Consider the following 27,829-nt stretch of genomic DNA (forward strand, 5'->3'; position numbering starts at 1 on the left):
CCAGACAGGTATAGAGGGGACATGGAGGGGAGATATTTAGCAGCCCCCAAACAAGGGGATGTGTTGCACCATATTGTTTACTTTTTTATAGGGAAGCTCCATCCTGTAGAGCCCTCCCAGCTGCCACGGATGAGAATAAATCTACCAAGACATCTGCTTGGGGAGAAAAGGCTGATCAATCTCTCAGACATAAAGGACCTTGAGCACCTCTTTCCCTGCTCTTTTATTGGGTTTAGTTTGCATAGGAATACAGGGTGTATATGTAAAGCTCATCAATTATTGTCAGGCAGTAATGATCAAGGAATAGATAATGTTCAAAGAACTATAAGGGATTATTCTGAGTCAGGGTGAGAAAGATAGAGTAATGGCAAAGGGCCATAAAACAAACAAACTCATTTTATGCTTGGACTCTTAATATGTTAATTGAGGGCATTCTTAGCAAAGTAAGTTTCCCAGAATTTTATGTATTCTTGCTTAGGCCTTATTGCACCCCTACTGGGAACTGCCCATTCTGGCATGGGGCTGGACCCACTTCAGCATTGTTTCAGGCCTGAATCTGCTGGGGGTATGTGGGTGGCCAAGAGAATAAGAGACTTTTTACAGATAGAATGAGCACTCAGGCTATGACAAAGCTGAGGGGAGAGGGTCTTTTTCCCCTGCTTCATAATCCCCTAAATCCTTCCCTAATGGCCCCGTTGCAACTGTGCCCGTCTTAGGTTTTTCCTCCCTTGAGGAATCTTACCTGTCATTGACTATCCAGCCATCCTCCAGGGACCAAGCAGGGTGAAGTAAAGGGGGCAGAGGCTGTGCCCCTGCCGGGAGGATAAGTTTTGTCTCCTTAGTGGCTTATGGTCCCAAGGCCTTTTTACTCAGCTTTAGCCATGGGTGATTATAGCTTCTGAATCCAGGCAGGACAGTTCCCAACAATTCATCGGAATATATTCCCCCTGGCTTTTTCTTGGCATATATTTTGCAACCTCAGAAATTATTTGTTTTCCTCTATCATATTTCTTAATGTGTTTTGGGATACAGCCTTTTTTTCTCCCTAACAATAGAACACATATCTGGGAGTGTGGTTACATAGCAAATTTACATTTGCTACCAAGATGTCTACAATGTTCTCATCCATGAAGGTGTTGAAAATGGCATCTGATTCTGAGAAGATGAATTTGGACTCAAAGATCTCGTCTCTTCCCAAGGAAATAATCATTTCACCTGTATTTGCACATGACAGTTCTTACCGAATTTTCTGAGATGTGGTCTGTTCCAAAAAAGGGAATAATGACTATGTTCCAAATTTACATTCAGAGCCAGGATGGCTGTAATGTTGGTCAATGTGGGAACATGTAGATTGGGAATGTGGGCATCTGAACTTGAGAGAATAATTTTTCCTTTCAGGATTTAACCCCCTTGCTGGGTAATGATGACTATTACACCTGTACATGTAGTGACAGTGTCTGCATGGGACTGTGTGTTATTTCTGTTGTAAAATTAAGGGGTGAGTAAACTGAAGAAATGTATGAATTATAACTAGTGGAGGTATAAAATGAACATTTTTTAAATATCTGGAAGACAAAGGGCTCTCAAGCCTGAGAATGAGGTAAGTCTAATTGGGAGGTAATTAATGGACATCCAGTTCTAAGAGATGAGAGAATTTACATGTGCTATAGAAACTCTGCAAACATGGCTATCATAAAGTTTTTGTGTCTACAATGTGAGTCCTTTTTATGTATTAGAATTTGAGGGGGGAAAGGTGAGGTGAAAAAAGATACTATAATGGGTCAGGAGACAAATTTAGAATTGTGGAAAAATAGCCATGGTGTTGTGTTTCATTTCTTTAATAATCATTTGCTAATTATCTCACTGCTTCAGAGGCTGAACTAGGTGTGTGTTATACAACAGTGACTACAGAAACGTGACCATAACCAGGGATGTTTGGAGGCTTTAGTGAAGCAGTAGCCGATAATTCAAAAAGAAAACATTTCATGATATAATAAATTGTTAGGTGACATATTATGTGGAAACACGAATTGACCAGTATTCAAGAATAACAAGCATGTTCATCCTGAGGATTCTAAGAGCACACATTTAAAGGAGGGGGGGGAAAGATTTGATTTAATAGGGAAGATGTTTCATGAAAAAGAAAGTGCTGTAATATCTTCCCATGCTAGTAGTTCACCAACAGTGTCAGGCCACACCCATGATCATTGTGACAGTTTCATAGTGCTGGAAATTATGTTTATTTACAAGGATTTTTATAATTTCTGGTACGTTTTTAGAGTCTTTTCAACTCCTCTGTTACATTCCTTAGTTTAATGTTTTTCAAATTATGGTTTATTTTTCAGTGTCATGTTTGCTCTGAAATTTTGTTTTAGTTTATTTTTTTTTTTTTAGATTTTACTTATTTATCTTTAGAGGGGAAGGGAAGGAGAGGAGAGAATTATCAATGTATGGTTGCCTCTTGAGAGTCCCTTGCTGGGAACTGGCCTGCAACCCAGGCATGTGCCCTGACTGGGAATTGAACCAGGATTGTGTGGTTCACAGGCCCGTGCTCAATCCACTGAGCTCCACCAGTCAGGGCCTGAAATTTTAAAGAGGAAAACCTTTTAGCTTAATTATATGAATTTAGTGTTTATTAAATATGTATGCATACCCATAATTACCTGTTACTTATAATAATTCATGCGATTTTTATTTTTTAATTTTTTGGATTTTATTTATTTAGTTTTTAGAGTGGGGAAGGGAGAGAGAGAGAGAGAGAGAGAGAGAAACATCAATGTGTGGTTGCCTCCCACAGGCCCCCAAGTGGGTATCCAGCCAGCAACCCAGGCATGTGCCCTAGACTGGGGATCGAACTGACGACTCTGATTTGCTCAACTACCAAGCCACACCAGGAGTGCAATTTCATGTGATTTTTAAAGTTTCAGATATATACCTAGTTCAACTTTAGCGGTAAATATATACCTTTACCCTAATCATAATTTAAAAATACGTGTGTAATCTGAACACATTCAGAATGCCTGAAATATCATTTCACCTGATGTCTTAACTATGCTTGTAAAGGACACATTCTCTTTCATTATGATAAATGCAAACACATTTACACATTAACAAAACACAAATAAGTGTCAGAATTCTATTTTCCCACTTGAAATTAATGTTCAAATTATAACCGAGCAATGGGATTCCATTAAATGTTTATGTTACGCATCTTATTTCTGTTTTTCTTTGAAAAGCTTATCCTACAGTCTTGTGTCATATTAGTCATATACATATATGGTGGTATAGGTAGGTCATTTGTGTAAATATTGTCAGGACTCTGTAATGCAGGCCTACCTCTTTACAGTTTGGTGTACTGGGATCACAGATAATTTGTTTTTCGTAACATGAACTCCAGCCTTCACCAGGTAAACATGAGAACTTTCTGTTGCCATTTTAAAAAAGTGTCTTTCATGAGGACTTGACATTCCCCATTGCTCTTAGCCTATGATCTTGGTTTTTCTACTGTACTGATGTGGAGGAACCTCTCTGGTCAGCACCTTGAAGTCTCAGACCCTCATTATCCCCAATACCCTGCATGGAATACCATTACCCATAAACAGGGGCGGTCGTAAACGGTATTTCCGGTATTTCCGTTTCCGGCGACCTCTCTGCCGGAAGCAGGCATTTTGCTTCAAGGAAAATCAGATGAAGTACATGCTCAGAAGTTCCAGTTTGTTTGGTGCTGTTGGAGGTGCTGGGATCAGGAAGGCTCCAGAGTCGTGGTTCACACAGTACACTGGGGAGTAAGAAGCTGCACGAGGCTCCCTGGGTGACTTGCGCCAGGACCGGTGCAGGGCAACGGTGCCAGAGGCCTCCTCTCCCGCGGCTACCACCATACCTTGAGGACAGCGTCCATTGGCGGCCTCGTTGAGACGCCGGGCTGTGGTGAGTGCACGTTCCCTCACACATTCAACATCCTCAGCCGCCTCATCACAGTGAGCTCTATATCCCGTGTGCAGGCGCCCTACAGCCCAGGCTCCACGTAGAGGATCGTGAGGAAGGGTCATTGGAGGCAGGAGTGTTGTGGTTTGTGTGGACACAAGTACAGTGCAGCGAGGACAGGGCTTATTCGTAACAGAAATTCATTTGCGGTTCTGGGTGGTGACTATTGGAGCAAAAATAGAAGCAGGTGAGGGGAGGAGGACTTCAGAGCGTCATTTGGGGCTTTGCCCGGCTGTGGGATCCATTAGAAAACAGGTTGTGCTGGATCCCGCTGGAATCTGCCAAGCACTCTCTGGACACCATATGCCTAGTTCCCGGGCGAGTCCAGAGTGATGCCTGTGCTATGGAACAGGAAGGCGGCAGAGCTCAGGAAGCGAATCAGGGGTCTGAAGATGTGAAGGAGGCAGACATTCCACAATGGTGTGCTGAACTAGAGAAAGTGTGAGCTGTTGGTCCTGGGCCCTAGGACATATGGTTAATTTTAAGGTCACGTTTGATCGTGCCTTGTAGGCATGAACTGGGAGACTAATTTCTTGGCAGGAAGAATGAGATCCTGTAGTCATGGACCAAGGCTTAGAGGCCAGTTTATCTTCCGGCCCCCCTGTCCCCCTTTCCCCCTGTCCCCCAAGGAAGCTGCTATCGCTGAAGGTGTGAACAGTAATTAATGGGTTTGCCATGAGAGAGCAACCAGCACTGGCATTAGGGCCTTGTGTTCACACTGAACTGGGGAGCCCTGGAAGAATTCGAGTGTGGGGAGGATGTGTAAGGAGTGGGACTAAGGTTCCCAGACAGACATGGATTCATTTGTGTTGATTCTGACAGACCTGGAATCATTTGTGCTGATTCTGACAGGTTGGTGTGACCTTGCGGACATTGCCTTGTGCTTCTCCAGAGAAGAGTGGTGCCTCCTTGATGAAGATCAGAGATGCCTATACCTGGATGTGATGCTGGAGAACTTTGAACTAATAACCTCATTGGGTAATACCTTCACTCTGCCAATGATATGGGCTAGGTTTTGCATTTCCTTATGGCGCCTGTTCTCTTGTGGGTGATCTCTCCTCTTATGTGGACTGTAAGCACTGCATGATTTTCCAGTTTTCTGAGTAGTTGCCTTCCTTGGTAGGAGCGGATGGTTTGCACTGCTCTTTTCTCCACCTGCAATACCAGTGCCTTTTTTACTGAACTCATAGGGAAGGATTTGTGGTTTGTAATATTTTGGAGAGCCTAATGAATACTGTCTGGGTTAGTGAGGAAAAACACTTTTTCTATTCCTGTCATATACATTTTATTTATTTATTTATTTTTAGAGAGAAAGCGGGAGAGAAAAAGGAGAGAAACATTGATATGTGAGAAAAACATTGTTTCCCTCTTTTATCGCCCCAACTGTGGACATGGCCCCCAACCCAGGCATGTGCCCTGCCTGGGAATTAAACCAGGGTTCTTTTTTATGGGATGATGCTCAACACACTGAGCCGCACCAATTAGAGCAATATGTATATATTTTATTTCAGAATTTTTTCTACAGTTTTTGGCTGAGTATTTTGAATACCTTGTATATTTTATGTATTAATTTCTCTTTCACCTGTTGATATGTGGCTTTTTTCGTTTGCTTACTTTGGTTTACAGACATTGCTCATTTTTATTTCTTTACATTTTTACTTTTTTTGGAAGCCCTATATTCTGAAAGTCTGGTCTTGTCAGTTTTTCCGCGGGCTCAGAGGCTGGTTACCAGTGTTTAGTGATGAATTATGTTTAATTACGTTATGTAGAGTATTTGTTAGGCTAAGGTGTTGTTTTGTTAATAGCTGGCTATGTAGTGGTGACATAACTTTGTTATTGACTGGGAAAGGGTTAAATTTTTGTGATTTTTTCCAAACTCAACCCACAGTATCACTAAGCTATGTTTTGGTATATTTGCAAATATTTTCTTCCATGCTGAGAGTGCTTGTTTCTTTTAATTATTATGAATTCTTTTTCAATTTTAATTATTTCTGTTTTTAGGTAGAGGGTAAGGTAAGGAAAAAGAGAGTGAGAGAAACAGCCATGGGAAAGGGAAACATTGATTCTTTGTGCCTCTCTCCTACCTCAGCTGGGGACTGAACCCCCAACCTAATCATGTGCCCTGACCGGGAATCCAATAGGACACCTTTAGATTTCCAGAATGTCACCCAACCAAATGAGCCACACTGGTTAGCATTGCCTTTTCATTTCATTATGTTAATTGCTGTTCTGTGAAGAAACTTTCATTTGTTGGAGTTCAGAATGTTAATATTTGCTTTTTTCCCTGGTGGTTACTGTCACATTGAGAATATCATTTTCCAAAGCAGATGTTCAGACTTTACATGTGTCAGTTAGTTTAGCATCGTCCTACAAATGGAAGGGTCTCCTGTTGGATTTCCAGTGAAAGCTCATGCCTGGGTTGAAGTTTAGGGTACCAGTTGTTGGCATGCCAGAGACAACAGATTGATGTTTCTCTCTCACATCAATGTTTGTCCCCCTTTCTTTCTCCCTCGCTTCCACTTTCTTGAAAAGAAAAAATAAATCCTTTAAAAATTATAGATTATAAAAAGAAAGCAAATCTGTAATACTTCTACTCTAGGTTGTCTTGAAGGAGTTTAGAGTTTAGGAGTGGCATTTAATTTTTTCATGTAGTTAGAGTTAATTTTTATCAGTGGTTTCCAGTGGTTTTGTTGTTTTACATGTGTATCTCAATTTTTCCCAGCATTATTTACTAAGGAAACTATCTTTTCTTTCTTACATTCGTGCATTTTTTTTTGGTAAAGATTAGTTCGACATTGGTCTCTGTGTTTATTTCTGTGTTCTCTGTTCTGTTTTATTGGTCTCTGTTTATGTGTTCATTTTAACAGTTTGGTTGCTTTGGCTTTGTAATATACTGAAGTCAGAAAATGTGCCACCAAAAAGTGCTGTTGCTCAAGATTGCTATTGCTATTTGAAGTCTTTTGATTTCTGTACATTTAAAGATTCTTTTTTAATTTTTTAAAAAATGCCATTGGAATTATCAAAATTATATTTAATCTGTAGATTGATTTGGGTAGTGTAGACATCTTACCAATATTAAATTTTAAAATCCAAGTACACTGTCTGTCTTTGCACTCATTTGTCTTTTCTTCCTTTTCTTTGGTCTCTCTTTTTGTGTTCAATGTGCAGACATTTCACCGTTTTTGGTTTTTGGTTTTTGGTTGAATATATTTCTCCATATTTATTTCTTTCAATGCTCTTTTAAATTTGACTGCCTTCTTTATTTATTTACTTTTTAATTCTGGTCTGCAACTTTTTTCTGAAGAATCTACTGCTATCCTTATTCAGGTGTTCCCCTGTGTGTAAATCATTTCTACTTTTTTTGTGTTTTTACAGGTCTCTTTGCCTTTGATTTTTGACACTTTCATTTTACTGTGTCTTTGTGAAAAGTCTAGTTTGCATTGAATCTGTACAAGGATCTGTGAGAATGCATGCACTTGATTGTTCCAGCTGTTTTTCAGAAGTGGGAAGTCAGTCTTCAGCTTACTGTTTTAAATTAAAAGTTATACCTAACTTGCTCCTTTCCCTTTTCTTTTTTCCCCCTCTTTTAAAAAATATTTTATTTATTTGTTTTTAGAGAGAGGGGAAGGGAAGGAGAAAGAGAGGGAGAGAAACATCAATGTGTGGTTGCCTCTCATGTGCCCCCTACTGGGGGTGCAACTTGACTTGCAACCCAAGCATGTGCCCTGACTGGGACTCGAATTGGTGACCCTTTGGTTTGCAGGCCAGCGCTCAATCCACTGAGCCACACCAGCCAGGACTCCTTTCCCTTTTCTTTTCTCTGTTTCCACCCACCACCACCACCACCACCAGGGCTTCCTCCAATTGCCATAATGCAAATATCATATATCTTGATAGTGTTACTTTATTCACCTTGCTGTATTTTAAAAATTTAGTAACTCCTTTCAATTTTGTGGACCAATTCAGGCTAGAGAAATATATTCATCTACATGTAGACTTAAAGGTAGGCTGAGTCTGTGTTGTGTTTCAGACTTCAGACATGTCCCAGCAGCCTAGTTGCCTTGATGCTATATGAGCTGAGGTCAAAATAACAAAAAATGTACCAGTTGCTTTGGTAGCATTTCTTTTCAGTGACATTTCAAGGATTTTGAAATGACTAGTGGCAAATAGACATTTGCCTATTGCCCTGTTGGGGACATACTGAGTTTTGTGTTCTTCCTGGTCTAGGTTGTGTGCAAAGGGATTTGTTTGGGATATTATGCTGAGAAACTCGGTAGGGTCCCCTGATATGTAAACAGTGAGGAGTTCAAAGGTGTGGGGCTTTTTTGGTTCTTAAAATCAAAACTTTCTAACCCTCATTGGTGTGGCTCAGTGGATTGAGTGCCGGCCTGTGAACCAAAGGGTCACTGGTTTGTTTCCCAGTTAGGGCACATGCCTGGGTTGCAGGCCAGGTCCTCAGGGGGTGAGTGAGAGGCAACCACATTTTGATGTTTCTCTCTCTTTCTTTTTGCCTCCCTCCCCTTCTCTAAAAAAAAAAAATCTTTTTTAAAAATCAAAACTTTCCAGTGTTTTTCACAGAACAGTCCACAAAGTTCAACATTAGAGCAATTATAATAGTTAATAAAGGTAGCACTGGAAAGTGCTAAAAACCCTGAAAAAGCACTGAAAACCCTTGTTTTCACCCTATCCATCTTCAGATGTTTGGTAACCCATCTTCCCAGTCATCCTTTTTATGCTGTTCAGTGTTTTTGCACTCATGCTTTGCTGCTTGTTTGTCTTTGTTTGTTTAGTAATAATTTTAGAGGGGCAAGGGAAGGGGAGAGAAAAAAATCATCAGTTTGTTGTTCTAATTATTTATGCATTCATTGGTTTCTTCATGTATGTGCCTTGACTAAGGATCGAACCTGCAACACTGGCATATCGGGATGATTCACTACCAACTGAACCACCTTGTGAGGGCTGATATTTTATTAGTCTTAATTGGATTTTTATTCCACTCTCTCATGATTGATTCTGTTTGTGGATAGCTGTCTACTTGTTCTGGAAGAAGGGAGAATTCTTGGATATCTTATTTGGCCATCTTGAAGTCAATCACTCACATAGAATATTTTCTTTTTTCTCTGGTATCTTTCATGCTTTGATATTCTATCACAGTGCTAGCCATTTACCTCTTCAGTTTTTCTCTCAGAATTTTTATCTTCTATATTGCATGTAATGACTCAACTGGGATTTAAGGGGAAGAATCATTTGTGCATTCCAGGAAGAATACAACTCCATCCATGGCAGGGTGTACTCAGAGGTAGTCGTGTCTTGGTGAAGGGCTTTTGGAGAGGTTTGACCCATGGCTTTGTTAAAGTCATAATTAGGATTAGGAATCTATTTTATATAAAAATATTTTGTGCCCTGGCTGATGTAGCTCAGTGGATTGAGTGTGGCCTGTGAATCAAAGGGTTGCTAGTTTGATTCCCAGTCAGGGCACATTCCTGGAATGTGGGCAAGTCCCTAGTGTGGGGTACGTGAGAGGTAGCCACTCATTGATGTTTCTCTCCTTTCCTTTCTTTTTCCTTTCCTATTTCTCCAAAAAAATAAATAAGTACATAAAGTATTTTAAAAGAGTAAATAAAAGTATTTTGTTGTCATTGCCAGTTCATCACTCCATTCTATTTATTTTTATTTATTGTTTATACTTTGTCAACTACTTGGTTCTCAGTCTTCATTTCACTCAAATTCCCAGTCCACAGATAATCTTCATCTATCTAAACCTTTCACCTCAGCCATTGTTTATGGGCTTTTTTTTACTGTACTCTAACTTTAGTGCATGCTTGCAGACCCTTGGAGAGCATACATGTAATTATGTTGACCTTGAATATGATATCCTCCAGTACAATTGACGTTGATGAGCTTATTCAAATTATTCTAAATGGCCTCACATCATCAATAGAAAAGGTCCTACAGAAAGCCACTTGTGGAAGAACAACTAGTAGAACCTGTCATTCTTCCTTGTGTTTCATCCTATGCTTGTGTCACCTTCTTAGTGAGGTCACCACCACTGACTGACTTTTGGGGCCAAATAAAGTACAACAGCCATTTCTTCATTGTCTGACTCATGTATCTTGAAAATGGTTTTAGAATCATCCCTAGCTGTGATAAATGGCCAAGTGTGATGAGGCTATTCTTTCTTTATAAGGTCAACATATATTTCACCAGTGTTTCCTTTTGTTAGGTTGCTGCTGTGGAACAGAAGATGTGGAAACACTGATAGAACAGAGTGTTCCTGTAATGGTGTCAGAGACAAAGAATCTCAATGTAGCTTTATCTTCCCCCAAAAGCAACCCCTTTGAAAGTTGTGGGCCCATCTTGACTCATATTTTCCACTTGATTGAGAATCAAGAAGCACAAAACAGCCAGAAACTGTTGAGGTGCAGGGCACATGCAAAACAATTTTATTTCAGTACAAAGTGTCACCAGCACCAGGAGGACCATGTGAAAGAGAAGCCTTTTGTAAGAGGTGTAGACAGGATGTTACCTGCCAAGAGTTGCAATTATAATGTTTCCCAGAAGCTTTTTACCTGTAGAAAGGTTGGATTGGACATTCCTACTGAATCAGAACATCTCCAACAAGAGGCTACTCACACCAGGGACAGGCTGGATGAAATCTTAACTACTCAAGTGACTATCCAACGAAAAAATTATTCCATCCTGAATGAATGCAAAAAGCTTGAAAACTGTTGTCTGCAACTACACATATGTTCAGTAGTGCATTTCTATGGGAAGACAGTGTTTTGTGTGCCATGATTGTGGAAAGTATTCTGCTAGAATTCCTAGTTTTTGTTGTTATCATAGACTCAACACTGGAGAAAGGCCTTATGAGTGCAGTGAATGTGGGAAATCTTTCATCCAAAAAGGTGAACTTCATTTTCATAACAGAGATCATAATGGAAAAAGGTTTTATGAGTGCAGTGAATGTGAGAAATCTTTGCAGAGTACTGCTGGCCTCCATTATCATCAGAGAGTGCACACATGAGAAAGGCCTTATGAGTGCACTGAATGTGGGAAATCTTTTAAAACCAAATCCCACCTTCATCATCATCAGATGGTTCACACAGGAGAAAGGCCTTATGAGTGCAGTGAATGTGGGAAATCTTTTAACCAGTAGCACTGCCATCCATTATTATCACAGAGTTCATTCAGGAGAAAGACCTTATGAGTGCAATCATTGTGGGGAATCTTTCATCCAAAAGTATCAACTACTTCATCATGAGAAACTTCACACAGGAGAAAGGCCATATAAGTACAGTTAATGTCAGAAATCTTTCAGTCAATATTATAACCTTTTCCTGCACATAAGAGTTCAAATGGATGGATGGACTGAGATGCATCAGAAATGTTCAGGGTTTTGTTTTTTTTTTTTAAAGTAAACAATAGTGTAGGGAACTCTTTGAAGCCTTGTTTCTGGGAATCAAATCTCATATTGCCAAACATAAACACCAGGGAGGTTCTCCATAAATTTCTTTTTTACATGGGAACCATGTATTGTCATGTTGCACTTACTGTTTACCCAGGATTCTTTTCAGTTCATGTCAATGCAAATTTCTGTGCTGATGGTATTTCACCTGCAGCACCTATAAGGTTCCAGGAGATGCTTTGTAGGCGTTATTCCTTATACTTCTAGCTGACACAGATCTGACTCAGTTTTGTCCCAGAGAAAATTATCAAGTGGGGTCGACTTCCCGCAAGTCCCCCTGTCCGCCATGAATGAAAGTAAACACTACCAAGACATGATCTGCTTGAGGAAGAAAGGTGGCCGATCTCTCAAAGGGGAAGGGCCAGGAGCCCTTTCCTCCAGGAGCTTTTATTGGGTTGTAATACACAGGAACACAGGACGGCATGGATCAAAACAGATAACATTTCAAAGAAATCTGAGGGCTTAGTCTGAATCAGTGTCAGGAAAGGGGGTTGCAGAAACTTTGGGAGACATACTCATTTCCTGCTCAGACCCTCATCATGTGAATGAAAGCACTCTTAGCAAAACAGATTTCACAGGACTTTTAGGAATTCTTTCTTATGCCTGATTACCCCGGGGAACCTGCCATTCCCAGCACAAGGCTGCACCACCCTTTGTCATTGTTTTCAGGCTTAAGTCAGGCAGAGGAGGCAGATAGCAAAAGAATTCTTGGAGGCTTCTGCACAGACAGACTGAGGACTCAGGCTTTGTCAAAGCCAGAGGGTGAGGGTCCATCACCCTCTTTCTCCACAGCTCCCCAAGTCCTTTGGGGCCTCCACATGGTCATGCCTGTCTTAGGTGATTCCCCCTTTGGGGAATCTTACCCATCATTGGCTAACTGATCAAGCATTGGAGGCCAGTTATGGAAAAAGCAGAAGCAGCACTCCTGCTAGGGAGATAAGCTTTGTTTACTTAGTGGCGATGGTTCGAAGGTTGCTCACTCAGCCTTAGCCATGGGGGGTTTCAACTCCTGAAACCAGGCAGGGTGGTCCCCAAAAATCTGAATTCAGCTGTCAGTTTGCTGAAGGACTTCATTTGGTGGACATATTTTTTCCATACTAGTGATAATTTTTGAGTGTCAAATCACCAAAACAAAAACTGCCAAGCTAATATTCCTTGGTTTGTAAAATCATCAAGACTTTTTCCCCTAAGTCTTCTTTAATCTTACTGCTCTATTTATTGTGTGTAGTAATTTAGAAATAGCTATCTCTGTACAAGCATAAAGACATGAACACCTTTTAGGTGTGTCTCAAACTTTCTCTGCCTCCATGTGGACTGTTGGTGCAGAATTAATTCAGTGGTTTTTTGTAAACCTGCATCCTGCTCACATCCACCTAGGCAGGATTGTGGGCTCTAGTTCTCATGAGAAGGCTCAATGCTGTGAGTTCAAAGACACACAGAGATCATGCTAAAGAAGAGGTAGTTTCAACATCCTCAAGTACTCTGGGAGCAGCATGAATTTTATTGTTTGTAAAGGATGTGATTAGTATTTTAGTGAGTCTGTGGCCCAGGGCTTGCAAAGGGCCATATGCCATAATGTCTGCGATTTCATGGGTGATGGTGAATAGTCGCAGCACCATAAAGGTTAGGGAAAACTGACTGCAACAGAAACCCTGGCCTAATAGGTGCTGGAGGAGACTGCAGCCAACTAGATGGAATCTGCCTCTTCTGAGCGTGCACCAGAAATGTTTCTTAGAAAAAGACTGCAAGGTCATTGTATAAATAATCAGGATCAGCAGGAATATTTATCTTTTGTTGATTCAGTCACTATGATTGAATATAATCAAAAGGTTTTCTGGCTGTGACCAGGTAGAGTGCTTGATATGCTTCAGTTCTGATTTTAAACTCCAGTCAGGGCACATGCAAGAAGCAACAAATAAATGCACATGTAAGTGGAACAACAAATACAGATTTCTTTTTCAAGTTAATAAAATTTAAAAAATAGATATTTGTGGATTTCTGTCTTCTGTCAGATTTTCATGTCAGAGCCACTGGTGCCCTGTAGAAATAAAAAAATAATATGTATCTATAGTTGAGGGATGTCACAATTTTGAAACAGGCAGCAGTCCTATTGGTTTCAGTTTTTATTGTTGGCTATTTTTTAAATAGATTTTATTTGTCTTTAGAGAGAAGGGAAGGGAGGGATTTAGAGAGGGAAAGAAACATGATGTGCGAGAGACACATCGGTTGGTTGCCTCACATACACATCCAACTGTGCACAAGGCCCACAATCCAGGCAGGTGTCCTGACTGGGAATCGAACTGGTGACTCTTCAGGCTGGCTGTCAATCCACTGAGCCATACCAGCGGGGCTCTTTTAGTCTATACTGTGACTGAGGTAAGATTTCATCCAGAGCACGTAAGAGTGTGTTTTGAATATAGAGCTGCTAAACTTATTTTCAAAAAGAGTTGGATATATGAATTTTAGTAAACATATTTCAAGTATAATTGATTAGTCTTCACTTACACATAATACTAAAACCATCATTGTCATAATACTGGTCATTACTGTCACTGGCAGTTTATTTCATGACCATTTTATTTTTTCTCAGCCCTTCACAGCTCTGTAAGTAAACATTGATTTATATTCCATTGTAATAAGAATTACATTTCTTGCATTATTGAATATATATTTATTAATGATATATTAGTAATGTTTATAAAATATTAGTAAATACTTTACTAATATAGTACTAATATTAGTACTATAATTTAGTTATAGTATGTAACTATAGTATGTTAAATTCTAAGCAATGAGAATTTACATATTCTATAGCTATGCTGGAAACACGGTTATCAAAATTGTTTCTACAGATTGAGTCCTATTATTCATTAGTATTTGAGGGGAAAAAGTGAGGTGAGAAGGATAATGTAAGGTGTGAGCAGATAAAATTAGAATTGTGAAAGAATAGCCATGGCATTATGTTTCATTGCTTTAATAACCCATTACTAGTTATCTCACTGCTTCCAAGGCTTATCTAGGTCTGTGGTATACACTAGTGAATAAAGAAATGTGATCATTATGTTTCATTGCTTTAATAATCCATTACTAATTATCTCACTGCTTCCAAGGCTTATCTAGGTCTGTGATATACACCAGTGAATAAAGAAATGTGATCACAACCAGGTTGGTTCAATGGCTTTATTGAAGGAGTAGCCATGAATTGAAAGAATAACTTCTGTTGTAGCAACTGTTGGGTGATAGATGATATGGAAACATAAGCTGAGCAGCACTCAGGAGTACCAAGGTTGTGGTTCCTGAGAGTTTTAAGATCACACAGTTAGCCCTGGCTGGTGTGGCTCAGTGGATTCAGTGCCTGCCTGTGAACCAAAATGTTGCAGGTTCAATTTGAGTCAGGGTACATACCTGGGTTGCAAGCCAGTTCCCCAGTTAGGGATATGTGAAGTGCAATAGATTCTTATTTCTCTGGAATATCATCGATGTTTCTCACCCTATCTTTCTTCCCTAAGTATAATTTATAAATGTTTGTAATTTGAACACATTGAGAATGCCTGAAATATTTCACGTGATGTCTATAAAGTACAAATTCTCTTTCACTATGATAAATACTATAGGACTTACACATTAACATAAAAAACCAGTAACTGTCAGAATTCGATTCTCCCACTTAAAAAATTTATATTAATTGATGTTCAAACTATAAACAATAGACATCTTGTTTCCTTAAAGGCTTGTCCTACAGTATTGTGTTATATTTGTCACATACATATATGATGTTGTAAAGTAGGTCATTTGTGTGAGAAAATCTTTCGGATTCTGTAATCCAGACATACCTCTTTTATTATGACTCGCTGTATTGGTCTCACATATAATGTGTTTTTATTAATATGGACTCAAGCCCCTTCACCAGGAACAACTTTCCTTAGCCAGTTTCAAGATGTGACTTTCCTGACCATGGCCCTTGGTCTTTTATGTGGAAGAGATGTGGGAAAACCTTTGATCACAGATACGGAGTCTCAGACCCATATTAGCCATAACACCCTGAGAGGAAGGCAGCCACGCCTACCCAATGAAAGGTCAGAAAAGGCATTTCCGTTGGGACACCCCGATAGGGGCGGAACTTCCGGAGCCTTTCTACAGCGGGCATTTTGCTTCAGCCGTAATCCACTGAAGTTTGTGCTTGAAAGCTCCAGACCGCTGAGTGCTGGTAGAGATGCCGGGGCGGGGAAGGCGCCAGAGTCGAGGCCCACACAGCACACACGAGAGCAGGAAGCTGGGCGACGCTCCCCACGTGATTCGTGCCAGGGCCGGGTCAGGTGCGGTCGAGCGGGGAGCGTCCTCCGGTACCTCCGTTACCGCCCAACCTCTCCCACGGAGTCCGTTGGCGGCCTTGCGGAGACGCCCCGCCGAGGTGAGTGCAAGTCCTCTCAAACCTCCCCCTCTTCAACGCCTCACCACAGCGAACCGTGTATCCAGGTGTACGAATGTCCTGCCGCCCAGGACCTGCGTGGAGGACCTTGAGGAAGACTCACTGGAGAGAGTGTTGTGGTTGCTTAGGACACAACAAGTACAGTGCAGAGTGGACGGAGTTTTTCTTATCTGAATTTCCCATGATGTTCTCGGTGGTGACTGTGGAAGGAAATCATGAGGCAAGCAGGGAGGACTTAAGCGCCTCATTTGGGGCTTTGACAGGCTGTGGGACCTGTTAGAAAACTGGGGTTGTGCTGGATCCTGCTGGAACCTTCCAAGCACTCTCTGGATGCCGTATGCCTAGCTTTTGGGTGAGTCAAGAGGGATACCTGTGCTATGGTGCGTAAAGGTGGCGGAGCTGAGAGAGTGAACGTGGGGTTTTAAGATGTGAAAGAGAAAGACATTCCACAACCGAGTGCGCAAGTAGGGAAGTGCGAGCTGATGGTCCTGAGCCCTGGTGTGAGGGCATAACGGTGATTGTGCTTTGGAGGCATGATCTGGGAGACTTCAGTGGAATGTTTGGTAGGAAGGATGGGACCCTGCGGTCATGGACCAAGGGTTAGATGGCACTGATCTGCCATCCCCTTTGTCCCCGAAGCAAGCTGCTGCTACTGAATGTGTGAGCAATAATGAATGGGGTTGTGATGAGAGAGCAGCCAGCCTTGGCATTAGGGCTTGGTGTCCATACTGGGGAGCCCTGGAGGAAATTGATCGTGGGGAAGATGTGTAAAGAGTAGGATTGTGGTTCTCAGGCAGCCCTGGGTTCATTTGTCTCAATTCTGACAGGTTGGTGTGACTTTTTCGGACATTGCCCTGTACTTCTCCAGGGAAGAGTGGTGCCTCCTTGATGAAGATCAGAGACGCCTGTACCTGGATGTGATGCTGGAGAATTTTGAACTAATATCCTCATTGGGTAATACCTTCACCCTGCCAATGATACGGGCTAGGTTTTGCATTTCCTTATGGCGTCTGTTCTCTTGCAGGTGATCTCTCTTATGTGGACTATAAGCACTGCTTGATTTTCCAGTTTTCTGAGTAGTTGCTTTCCTTATTAGGGTTGGTTGTTTGCACTGCTCTTTTCTCTCTCTGCGATACCAACAGCTATTTTAGTGAACTCATAGGGAAGTATTTACAGTTTGTAGTTGCAGGGAGCCAAATGTATACCACCTTGATTAATGAGAAAAAACATTTTTGTATTCTTGTTGGTCATTTGGACAATTGTCCCTACATTTTTGGCTAATAAATCTTTTGAATCTCTGGTATATTTTATACATTGATTTATTTTTCACCTGTTGGTACATAGCTTCTTTTTGTTTCACAGATACTGCTTGTTTAAATATATATAATTTTAGTGTTTTTAGTAACCGTGTGTTCTGCAAGTCCAGTTTTTTCAGCTGGCTCAGATGCAGATTATTAGTGTTTAGTGTTCAACTTTTTAAAAGAATTTATTTATTTAATTTTAGGGAGAGGGGAAGGCAAGGAGAAAGAGAGGGCGAGAAACATCAGTGTGTGGTTGCCTTTTGCACGTCCCCCACTAGGGACCTGGCCTGCACCCAGGCATGTGCCCTGACTGGGAATTGAACCAGTGACCCTTTGATTCTCAGGCCCGCACTCAATCCAGCACTGAGCTACACCAGCCAGAGTTGTTAAATTATTTTTAACTGGTGATACAGAGTTTTATGTAGACTAATGTGTTCCTTTTTTAATAGCCTGCCGCATATTATTGACATAAGTGTATTATTCACTGGGAAATCCATAAATTCATATTGGGTTTTTTTGAACCAAACCCACAGTATCTCCAAGCCATATTTTTTGAAATATATTTTATTGATTATATCATTACAGTTGTTCTATTCCCCCCCTTATTCCCTTCCACCCTGCACACCCCCTTCCCCACCATTCCCCCCATTTAGTTTATGACCATGCGTCTCAAGTTCTTTAGAATCTGTATTTCCCCTACTATTATTGCCCTTCCCCCTATCTATTTTCTACCTACTGTCTATGCTATTTTCTGTACCTTCTCCCCCCTTCTCCTCCTCCCACTCCCCTGTGGCTAACCCTCCATGTGTTCTTCATTTCTATGGTTCCACTCCTGATCTAGCTGTCCTCTTGGTTTGCTTTTGTTGTAGGTGTGGTTGTTAATAACTGTGTGTTTGCTGTCCTTTCACTGTTCATATTTTTCATCTTCTTTTTCTTATGTAAGTCCTTTAACATTTCATATAATAAGGGCTTGGTGATGATGAACTCCTTGAATTTGATCTTATCTGAGAAGCACTTTATCCGTCCTTCCATTCTAAATGAAAGCTTTGCTGGATAAAGCAATCTTGGATGTAGGTCTTTGGATTTCATGACTTGGAATACTTCTTTCCAGCCCTTTCTTGCCTGTAAGGTCTCTTGAGAAATCCATCCAAGCCATATTTTTATATAGTTTGCAAGCATTTTCTTCCATTCTGAGATTGTTGTTTTTTTCTTATTTTTCCTTTTTTTGTAGATGTTATTGATTACTATTTTTAGATAGAAGTGAAAGGAGAGAAAAAGAGAGGGAGAAACAGCTAAGTGATAGAGAAACATTGATCCTTTGCCTGTCTCCCAACCCAACCAGTGACTGAACCCACAACCCAGCCATGTGACCTGTCCAGTAATCCAGCAGGCCACCTTTAGTTTTTCAGAATGACACCAATCAAATGAGCCACAGTCCTCAGGGCTGCCATTTCATTCCATTTTGTTAATTGCTCTTGTTTTGTGAAGAAGCTTTTTCATTTGTTGAGTTCTGCATTGTTTTTATTTGCTTTCTTGCCTAGTGGTGGTTCTCAATTCAGAAAATTATTTGAAAAAGAAATATACCACCCTGACTGGCGTGGGTCAGTGGGTTGAGCATTGTCCTGCAAATGGAAAGGCTACGGGTTGGATTCCCAGTCAGGGAACATGCCTGGGTTGCTGGCCAGGTCCCCAGATTATGGTGTGATAAAGGCAACAGATTGATGCTTGGGCGGCATATTGATGAATCCACCATCTCTTCCTTCCTCTCTTTCTTCTTCTCTTCCCCTTTCACAAAAAGAAAGTATAAATAAAATCTTTAAAATAGATAATTGTATAGATTTTAAAAAAGCAAATCTCTTAAACTTCTTTTCTAGGTTGTCTTGAGGAAGTTAAGTTTATGGGCTGACATTTAATTTTTTCATGCAACTTGAGATGATTTTTTATCAGTGGTTTTCAGTTTTGTTGTTTTACATGTGAATGTCAATTTTCCCAACACCGTTTATTAAGGAAACTTTTGAAAAATATTTTTATTTAATTTTTAAAAAGATTTTAGACAGAGGGGAAGGGTGGGAGAAAGAGGGGTAGAGAAGCATCAATGTATGGTTGCCCCTTGCATGCCCCCCACTGGGGAACTGGTGTGCAACCCAGGCGTGTGCCCTGACTGGGAACTGAACCAGTGATCCTTTGTTTTGCAGGCTGGTTCTCAATCCACTGAGCCACACCTGCCAGGGTGGAAACTCTCTTTTCTTCCTTATGCATCTTGTGTTTTTATGAAAGATTAAACACTTTGATGTGACTCTTTATTCTGTGTTATCTGTTCTATTAGTCTGTTTTTACATTCATTTTATTTTATTTTTGATTTTTTTTAAAGGCTGTACTTATTTATTTTTAGACAGAGGGGAAGGTGGGGGAAGAAACAGAGAGAAACATCAGTGTGCCAGGGATACATCAGTGGGTTGCCTCTCACGTGCCCCCAACTGAGGACCTGGCTTTCAACCAGGGCATGTGCCCTGACTGCCTATCATACCAGAGACCTTTCTGCTCACAGGCGAGCACTCAGTCTACTGAGCCACACCAGCTAGTGCTGCAGTCATTTTACTGACATACTGTTTATGTGCTTTGGCTTTGTAATAGATTGAATCAGGATGTGTGATGCCATCAAGTTTGTTCTTTTGCAAGATTCCTTTTGCTGTTTGAAATCTTTCGATGTTCCCTGCATTTGTAGATTCTTTTTTATGTGTAAAATACCATTGGAGTTATCATCAAAATTGTATTTAATTTGTAGACTGATTTGATTTGGGTAGTATAGATATTTTAATGATATTGACTTTTAAAATTTTAGACCACCGGCTTTCTTTACACTCATTTGTCATCTCTTTTATCAAACTCTTATGGTGTTTAGTGTCAAATACTTCATGTTTTTTGTTTGAATTTATTCCTGTGAATCTTATTTGTTTTTGATGCTATTATAAATTTGACTACCTTCTTTATTTCTTTTTTATCCTGACCTAAGGATATATATATTGATTTTAGAGAGAAAGGGGTGGGAGCGGGGAGAGAATGAGAATGAACCATGGATGTGAGAGAAAAATTGCTTGGTTGTCTCTTACATATGCCCCAACTGGGGACCAACCAGCAACTTACTTTTTTACGCTGACCTGGAATCAAACCCACAACTCTTTAGATGTTTGGGACAATGCTCCAACGAACTGAGCCACCTGGCCATGGCTCTTCATTTCTTTATAAGATAATTTATTATTAGTGTGTACAAATGGAATTGATTTTTAAAAGGTGAAAGATTTATACGATCTGAAGAGAAACCAGAGTATGGAATTGATTTTTATATGTTGGTTTTGTATCCTGTAAATTTTCTCAAATTATTTATGTATTACTAAAAAAAATTGCCTTTTCATTTTAGAGAGAGGAAGGGAGCTGAGAGAGAGACACACCCTCATTGGTCTGTGGTTCCACCTGTGTATGCATTCAATGGGTGGAGCACAGTGTTCCCTGGAGGACATTGAGTCCATGATCTTGGCACATGGAGTCTACCCGAACAGGACTCTGAAGTTTATTAATTTCAGAAGTTTATAGTTGGAACTTGACAGTTTTTTTTTTTACGCAGGATAATTAATGGTATCTGCCAACATCTTTTATGAGGCATTGTCCCCCAGGGTCATGTGTAATATCTTAATCCTAAGTTGTTTTTTAAGGCATAGGAGATTTGTTTCTTTTGTTTTAGTCTAGGTAGAGGTTTGCAGTATTGTGTATCTTTCAAAAATAGCTCTTAGATTTTTTTTTGTGTGTGTGTGTGTTATCTCTATTTCATTTACATTTCTTCTAATATTTAATGTTGTTTTTTCCTTTGCTAGCTTTGGGTCTACTTTCTTACTGTATTTATTGTTTTCTAGGTGTAATGATACCTTGTTTATCTGAGATCATTTTTCTTTTTTTTCCCATATTACTTTATTTTATTTTTTAAATATATTTTATTGATTATGCCATTACAATTGTTCTAATTCCCCCCTTCATTCCCCTCCACCCTGCACACCCCTCCCCCACCCCCCCCCTTTAGTTTATGTCCACATGTCTCAAGTTTTTTAGATTCTATATTTCGCCTACTATTCTTGCCCTCCCCCTGTGGACATCACTATAAAATTTCATGGTAGAATTGCATTTCATGAATTTTATACATAAGATTTGGTAGATTGTGTTTCTATTTACCTTGTCTCTAGAGGTTTTTTTCTTTTACCCTTGAGTGTTCAGGCATGTGTTGTTTAATTTCAACATATTTGTGAATTTTCAGGCCTTTTTGAAACTAAAATTGATTTCAAAATTCATAGATTGTGATCAAATAAGAAATTTGATGTGATTTTTTTTCTCAAAGTTTGAGACTTAATTTTTGACCTAACGTATGATCTTCATAGAGAATATTTTATGCGTGCTTGACAAGAGTGCATCCTCTGCTGCTATCGAATGGATTGTTCTGTGTATATCTATTTGTACTGTTTGCTCTAAACCATAGTTGATCTTTAGTAATTCCTTATTTCTTTTGGATGGGATGATCTACTTAGTGTTGAAGAGTTAATACTGAAGTTACCTGCTAATGTTGGATTTCTTTTTCTGCCTTCAGATCTGATATTATTTGCTTAACATATTTGTTTCTTGTACTGTTTAGTGCATGATACTTAAAATTGTTATCCTGTTGGTGAATTGACTTATTTTTCATTCTGTCATGACCTTAGTCCCTTGTGAGTTTTTGAGGAGGCTTTTTGGCCTGATAGATTTTATTTATTTATTTATTTTTAGAGGGGAAGGAGAGAGGGAGAGAAACATCAATGTATCGTTGCCTTTTGTGCATCCCCTGCTGGTAGTCAGCCTGCAAGGAACCAGTTTGCAACCCAGGCATGTGCCCTGACTGGGAATCGAACCGCGATCGTCTGGTTCGCAGGCCCGCGCTCAATCCACTGAGCTACGCTGGCCTGATAGAATTTTAACTACAGCTGCCATATTCTGGTTTCCTTTGCATGGGATTTTTTGTATCTCTTTATTTTCAGCCTCATTATGTCCATAAAGTTGTACTGCCTTTTGTGGGCAGTATCTTATTTTTAAAAAATATCTTCAGTCACATGATGTATTTTTTAAAATATATTTTATTTATTTATTTTTAGAGAGAGAGGAAGGGAGGGAGAAAGACACAGAGAAAAACATCTGTGTGTGACAGAACCATCAATTGGTTGTCTCTTGCTCGTCTCCTATGGTGGACCTGACCTACAACCCAGGCATGTGCCTTTAATGGAATCTAGCCAGTGACTTGGCCATTTGTGGGAGGATGCCCAACCCGCTGGGTCATATCAGTCAGGGCAATTCTTTGTCTTTTGTTTGTGAATTTGTTTAAGGAGCACCTATTGCCACTTCTTCATTGGTCTCATCCTATTGCAGTTTCTCCGTTTGTCTTCCTGTCTTGTGGTCTTCCTTCACGATTTGATGACTTTGCGTGATTTGATTCTTTTCTCTTTTGTATAATTATTGCATACATTTTAGCTGGTGATTTGCAAAAGACTTACATGAAACAACTCATGCTCTTTACAATTTATTTTATAAATTTTGCATACATTTTTAGCTGGTGATTTGCAAAAGACTTGCATGAAACAACTCATGCTCTTTACAATTTATTTTATCCTGATAACACCACCTTCCTTGTATACAAAAATTCTACCTTTTGCAGTTCCACCACATATCCCTTTATAGGTGTTTGATGTCACAATTGACATTTTTTATATTTTGAATCTAATGAGGTATAGAGTGTTATAGTCATTGTTTTTACTAGATTTAATTTTAAACCTTTATGATAGTTACATAATACACCTTCCACCAATCCAGTGCTACAGTATAGTAAATTTTATATTATTCTCACCCTTACTAGTGAGAATTATACTTCCCTGTGTATTTGAGTTTTTATTTAGTATACTTTCATTTTATCTTTTTAAAATGCATTTATAGAGGGGAAGGGAGGGAGAAAGAGAGGGAGAGAAACATCAATGTTTGGTTGCCTCTTGCAAGCCCCCTACTGGGGACCTGGCCTACAACTCAGGCATGTGCCCTAACTGAGAATCAAACTAGCAACTCTTTGGTTTACAGTCTCGTGCTCAATCCTCTGAGCTACACCAGTAAGGGCCTTCATTTTATCTTAAAGAATATTTTTTGGCATTTCTAATACGTCAGGTTAAGTGGCATTGACCTTCCATAGCTTTTGTTTCTGGGAAGGTATTTTTTTCCAAAGACCAGATTCCTGGATCTTAGAGTTTTGGATATATCATTTATTTTCTCCTAGTCTGCAATTTTTAAAGTGTATTTTATTGATTATGCTATTACATTGTCCCAATTTTTTTCTCCCTTTTTCCCCCATCCATGTGATACCCCTATTCCCTGTAGCATTCCCTCCTTAGCTCATGTCCATGGATCATACTTCTCAGTCTTTGGCTTCTCCATATCCTGTACAATTCTTAATATTCCCCTGTCTATTTAGTACCTACCAATTATGGTTCTTTTTCCCTGTACCTTTTAAGGCATTAATATCCATTTGTTTGGTATCAATTATTGAAAAATTATTATGTTCTTTTGGTAGTGTTTTTTTATTCTGTATTTATGTCTATGCATTTGATGAAATAGTAACTTTCAATTTTATGTATCCATTCTGGCTAGAGAAATAGATTCATCTGCATGTGGGTTTAAGGGTTGGCTGAGTTGGTGTTGTGTTTCAGTCTTGAGACAAGTTCCAGATCTAGTCCCCTTGATGCTATGTGAGCTGATGTTAGAATAACAGAAAGTGTACCAGTTCACAGTTGCTTTGGCAGCATTTCTTTTCAATGACAGTCGAGGGTTTTGGAGTCTCTGGTGGCAAATACTACTGGGACATGTGGGACATACTATTTTTGTGGTCTTCCTATACAAGGTTGTTAACAGGGGATTTGTTCTGGCATCATGCTGAGAAACTCTGTAGGGTCCCCTGATATGTAAACTGTGGGGAGTTCACAGATGTTGCAGGGACTTCTTCAGTTCTTAGAAACAGAAATATCCAGTATTTTTCACCGAACAGTTCAGTAAGTTCAACCTTAGAGCAATTAGTGGTTGAAAACGGTAACACTGTCCCTTGTTTTTGATCCTATCCATCTTCAAATGGGTTTGCTAACCCATCTTCTAGTCATCCTTTTTATGCTGTTCTATGTTTTTCCAAATTGGCTTTGCTTCTTGTCTTTTTTTGTTTGTTTCTTTGTTTATTAATTGATATTAGAGAGGCAAGGGAAAGGGGCAGGGGGAGAGAGAGAGAGAGAGAGAGAGAGAGAGAGAGAGAAACTTCCATTTCTTGCTCCATTCATTAATGCATCCATTGGTTGCTTCTTGTATATGACTTGACTGGCGATCAAACCTGGAATGCTTCCGTATCAGGATGACACATTATCAACAGAGCCAAATTGTGAGGACTAATTGGATTAGTCTTAATTGGATTTTTATTCCACTCTCCTATGATTGATTTTGTTTGTGGATAGCTGTCTACTTGTTCCGGAAGAAGGGAGAATTCTTGGATATCTTATTTGGCCATCTTTGAAGTCAGTCACTCACATAGAACTTTTTTCTTTTTTCTGTGGTATTTTTTGTGCTTTGATATTCTGTCACAGTGCTGGTCATCCACCTCTTCAGTTTTTCTCTCAGAATTTTTACCATCTATATATTCCATGTAATGACTCAACTGGTATTTAAGGGGAAGAGTCATTTGTGTACTCCAGGAAAAATACAACTCCATCCATGGCAGGGTGTACCCAGAGGCAGTCATGCCTTGGTGAAGGGCTGTTGAAGAGGGTTTGACCCATGGACTTTATTAAAGTCATAATTGGGAGCCTATTTTATTTAAAAGTATTTTATGCCCTGGTTAGTGTAGCTCAGTGGATTGAGCATGGGCTGTGAACCAAAGGGTCGCCCGTTTGATTCCCAGTCAGGGCACATGCCTGGGTTGTAGGTCAGGTCCCCGGTGGGGGGCATGTGAAAGGCAACCACACATTGATGTTTCTTTCCCTTTCTTTCTCCCTTCCTTGTCCTGTCTCTAAAAATAAACAAATAAAACCTTTAAAAGTATTTTGTTATCATTGCCAGTTTGTCGCCCCATTCTAACTATTTTTCTTTATTGTTGACACTTTGTCAATCACTTGGTTCTGTCATCATTTCACTCACATTCCCAGCCCACAGATGGGCTTTTCTACACTTTTCACCCCAGTCATTTCTCTTACAGGTTTTGTGTGTGCATGTGTGTGTGTGTGTGTGTGCGCTTTATCTTTGGTCCAAGCTTGCAGACCCTTGTAGTATACATATATCTTTATCTTGATCTTGAACATGATATGCTCTAATACAATTGATGTTGATGAGTTTGAACTCATTCAAATTATTCTACACACTCTTACATTACCAGGAGAAAAGGTCCTATAGGAAACCCTTTGTGGAAGAACAGTTAGAGCCTGTCTCCCTTCCTTGTGGCTCATCCTTTGCTTGCATCTCTTCCATGACAAGGTCACCACCACTGGTATACTTTTGGGGCCATTTCTTCAGTGTCTGACTCACTTCTGTTGAAAATGGTTTCATAGGGTCATCCCTAGCTGTGACAGATGGCCATGTGTGTTGAGGATATTCCTTCTTTATAAGGTCAACATATACTTCACCAGTGTTTCATTTTGTTCAGGTTGCTACTGTGGAGCAGAGAATATGGAAGCACCGATTGAAGAGACTGTTCCTGTAAGAGTGTCACAGGCAGAGAATCTCAAGGTAGCTTTGTCTTCAGTGAAGAGCCACCCCTTTGAGAGTTGTGGGCCTGTCTTGAGACATATTTTCCACTTGATTGATCATCAGGAAGCACAAAACATCCAGAAACTGTTGAGGTGTGGAGCATGTGCAAAACAATTTCATTACCGTATAGATATTTACCAGCACCAGGAGCACCACCTGAGAGAGAAGCCTTTTGTGAGAGGTGTGGACAGGATGTCACTTGCTAAGGCTTGCAATTATACTGTGCCCCAGAAGCTTTTTTCCTCTTGGGACGTTGGATTGGACACCCCTACCAAGTCAGAACATCTCCATCCAGAGGCTACTCACACCATGGACAGGCTGGATGAAATCTCAGTGACTGGAATGACTATGCAACGAAAAACTTATTCCACCCTGAATGAGTGCAAAAAAGCTGTTAACTGCAGTCACACATATGTTCAGAGCAAGAGTGTTTCTCATTGGAGACAGTGTTTTGTATGCCGTGATTGTGGAAAATATTTTGCTAGAATTCCTAGTTTTTGTTACCAGAGAGTTAACAATGGACAAAGGCTGTATCAGTGCAGCGAATGTGGAAAATCTTTCATACAAAAGGGTGAATTTCATTCTCATCAGAGAGTTCATAATGGAGAAAAGCCTTATGAGTGCAGTGAATGTGGCAAATCTTTTAAAACAAAATCTGTCCTTCATCGTCATCAGGCAGTTCACACTGGAGAAAGGCCCTATCAGTGCAGAGTATGTGGGAAATCTTTTAAAAGCACCTATAACCTTTATTGTCATCAGAGACTTCACACAGGAGAAAGACCTTATGAGTGCAATGAATGTGAGAAATCTTTCACCAGTAGCACTCACCTCCATTATCATCAGAGAGTTCACACAGGAGAAAGGCCTTATGAGTGCAGTAAATGTGGGAAATCTTTCACCAGTAGCACCAACCTCCATTATCATCAGAGAGTTCACACAGGAGAAAGGCCTTATGAATGTAGTGAATGTGGGAAATCTTTTTGCAGTAGCACTGGCCTCCGTATTCATCAGAGAGTTCACACAGGAGAAAGGCCTTATGAATGCAGTGAATGTGGGAAATCTTTTTGCAGTAGCACTGGTCTCCGTTACCATCAGCGATTCCACACAGGAGAAAGGCCTTATAAATGCACTCAATGTGGGAAATGTTTTAAAAGAGTTCATCACCTTCATTGTCATCAGAGAGTTCATACTGGAGAAAGGCCTTATGAGTGCACTGAATGTGGGAAATCTTTTCGTGGTGTTACTGGCCTCCGTTTTCATCAGAGAGTTCACACTGGAGAAAGACCTTATAGTTGCAGTCAGTGTGGTAAATCTTTCATCCAAAAGCATCAGCTTCATCGTCATCAGAAACTTCATACAGGAAAAGTCTTATAAACGCAGTTAATGTGGGAAATATTTTAACCAAAATGATTCCATCCTTCCTCCACACATAAGAGTTGATGTGGGAGGAAGGTCTTAGAAGTGTAGGAAATGTATACTTGTGTGTGTGTGTGTGTGTGTGTTAACATTACTGGAGGAAACTTTTTTAAGCCTTTTGTTTGGGGATCAAACCTTATACAGCCAAACTTCCACCCAGTAGGGAAGTCCCCTATAGTTTTTCCTTATATGGAAGGTCTATGTGTCCATGTTGTCCTTTCTTTATTTATCCAGGTCTCTTTTCAGATTCATGTCACTGCAAATTTCTGTACTGAAGATATTTCACCTTCAGCACCTATATAAATAAAATATTTAATGTCAGAGCCACTGGTGCCCTTGTAGAAAGAAAAATAGAGTCTATCTGTAGTCAAGGGATGTTGCTGTTTTGACCCAGTCAGGAGT

General features: G+C 40.0%; 2 protein-coding genes and 1 pseudogene across 3 annotated transcripts in view; all 3 read left to right on the top strand.

Annotated features, from left to right (window-relative positions):
* LOC118999841 (zinc finger protein 350-like) overlaps positions 1–27,829 on the top strand; it is a 182,095-nt gene that overhangs the window by 101,202 nt on the left and 53,064 nt on the right. The gene's annotated exons all lie outside the window — the stretch shown is intronic.
* Positions 3,387–11,767, top strand: LOC118999871 (zinc finger protein 211-like; annotated as a pseudogene).
* On the top strand, positions 15,576–27,721 carry LOC118999828 (zinc finger protein OZF-like). 2 transcript variants are annotated; one of them, XM_037064566.1, is made up of 3 exons: positions 15,576–15,860; positions 16,706–16,832; positions 25,908–27,721. In XM_037064566.1, exons 1-3 carry the CDS (start codon positions 15,663–15,665, stop codon positions 27,383–27,385), a joined length of 1,803 nt encoding a protein of 600 aa, XP_036920461.1. In that variant the 5' UTR covers positions 15,576–15,662; the 3' UTR covers positions 27,386–27,721. The 2 variants fall into 2 exon arrangements, with proteins under 2 accessions (XP_036920461.1, XP_036920462.1); XM_037064567.1 differs by lacking the exon at positions 15,576–15,860 and adding an exon at positions 15,867–16,230.

Source organism: Sturnira hondurensis, unplaced genomic scaffold (assembly GCF_014824575.4).
Source record: "Sturnira hondurensis isolate 20B ecotype Veracruz unplaced genomic scaffold, ASM1482457v3 Scaffold0015508, whole genome shotgun sequence".
Taxonomy (NCBI): Eukaryota; Metazoa; Chordata; class Mammalia; order Chiroptera; family Phyllostomidae; genus Sturnira; species Sturnira hondurensis.

Bases quoted from the DNA above. Each gene is read 5' to 3' on its own strand.
- LOC118999828 (XM_037064566.1), top strand. From the start codon at position 15,663: ATGCCGGGGCGGGGAAGGCGCCAGAGTCGAGGCCCACACAGCACACAC. The intron at 15,861-16,705 runs GTGAGTGCAAGT...CAATTCTGACAG, and splicing joins TGCGGAGACGCCCCGCCGAG to GTTGGTGTGACTTTTTCGGA. The intron at 16,833-25,907 runs GTAATACCTTCA...CATTTTGTTCAG, and splicing joins TGAACTAATATCCTCATTGG to GTTGCTACTGTGGAGCAGAG.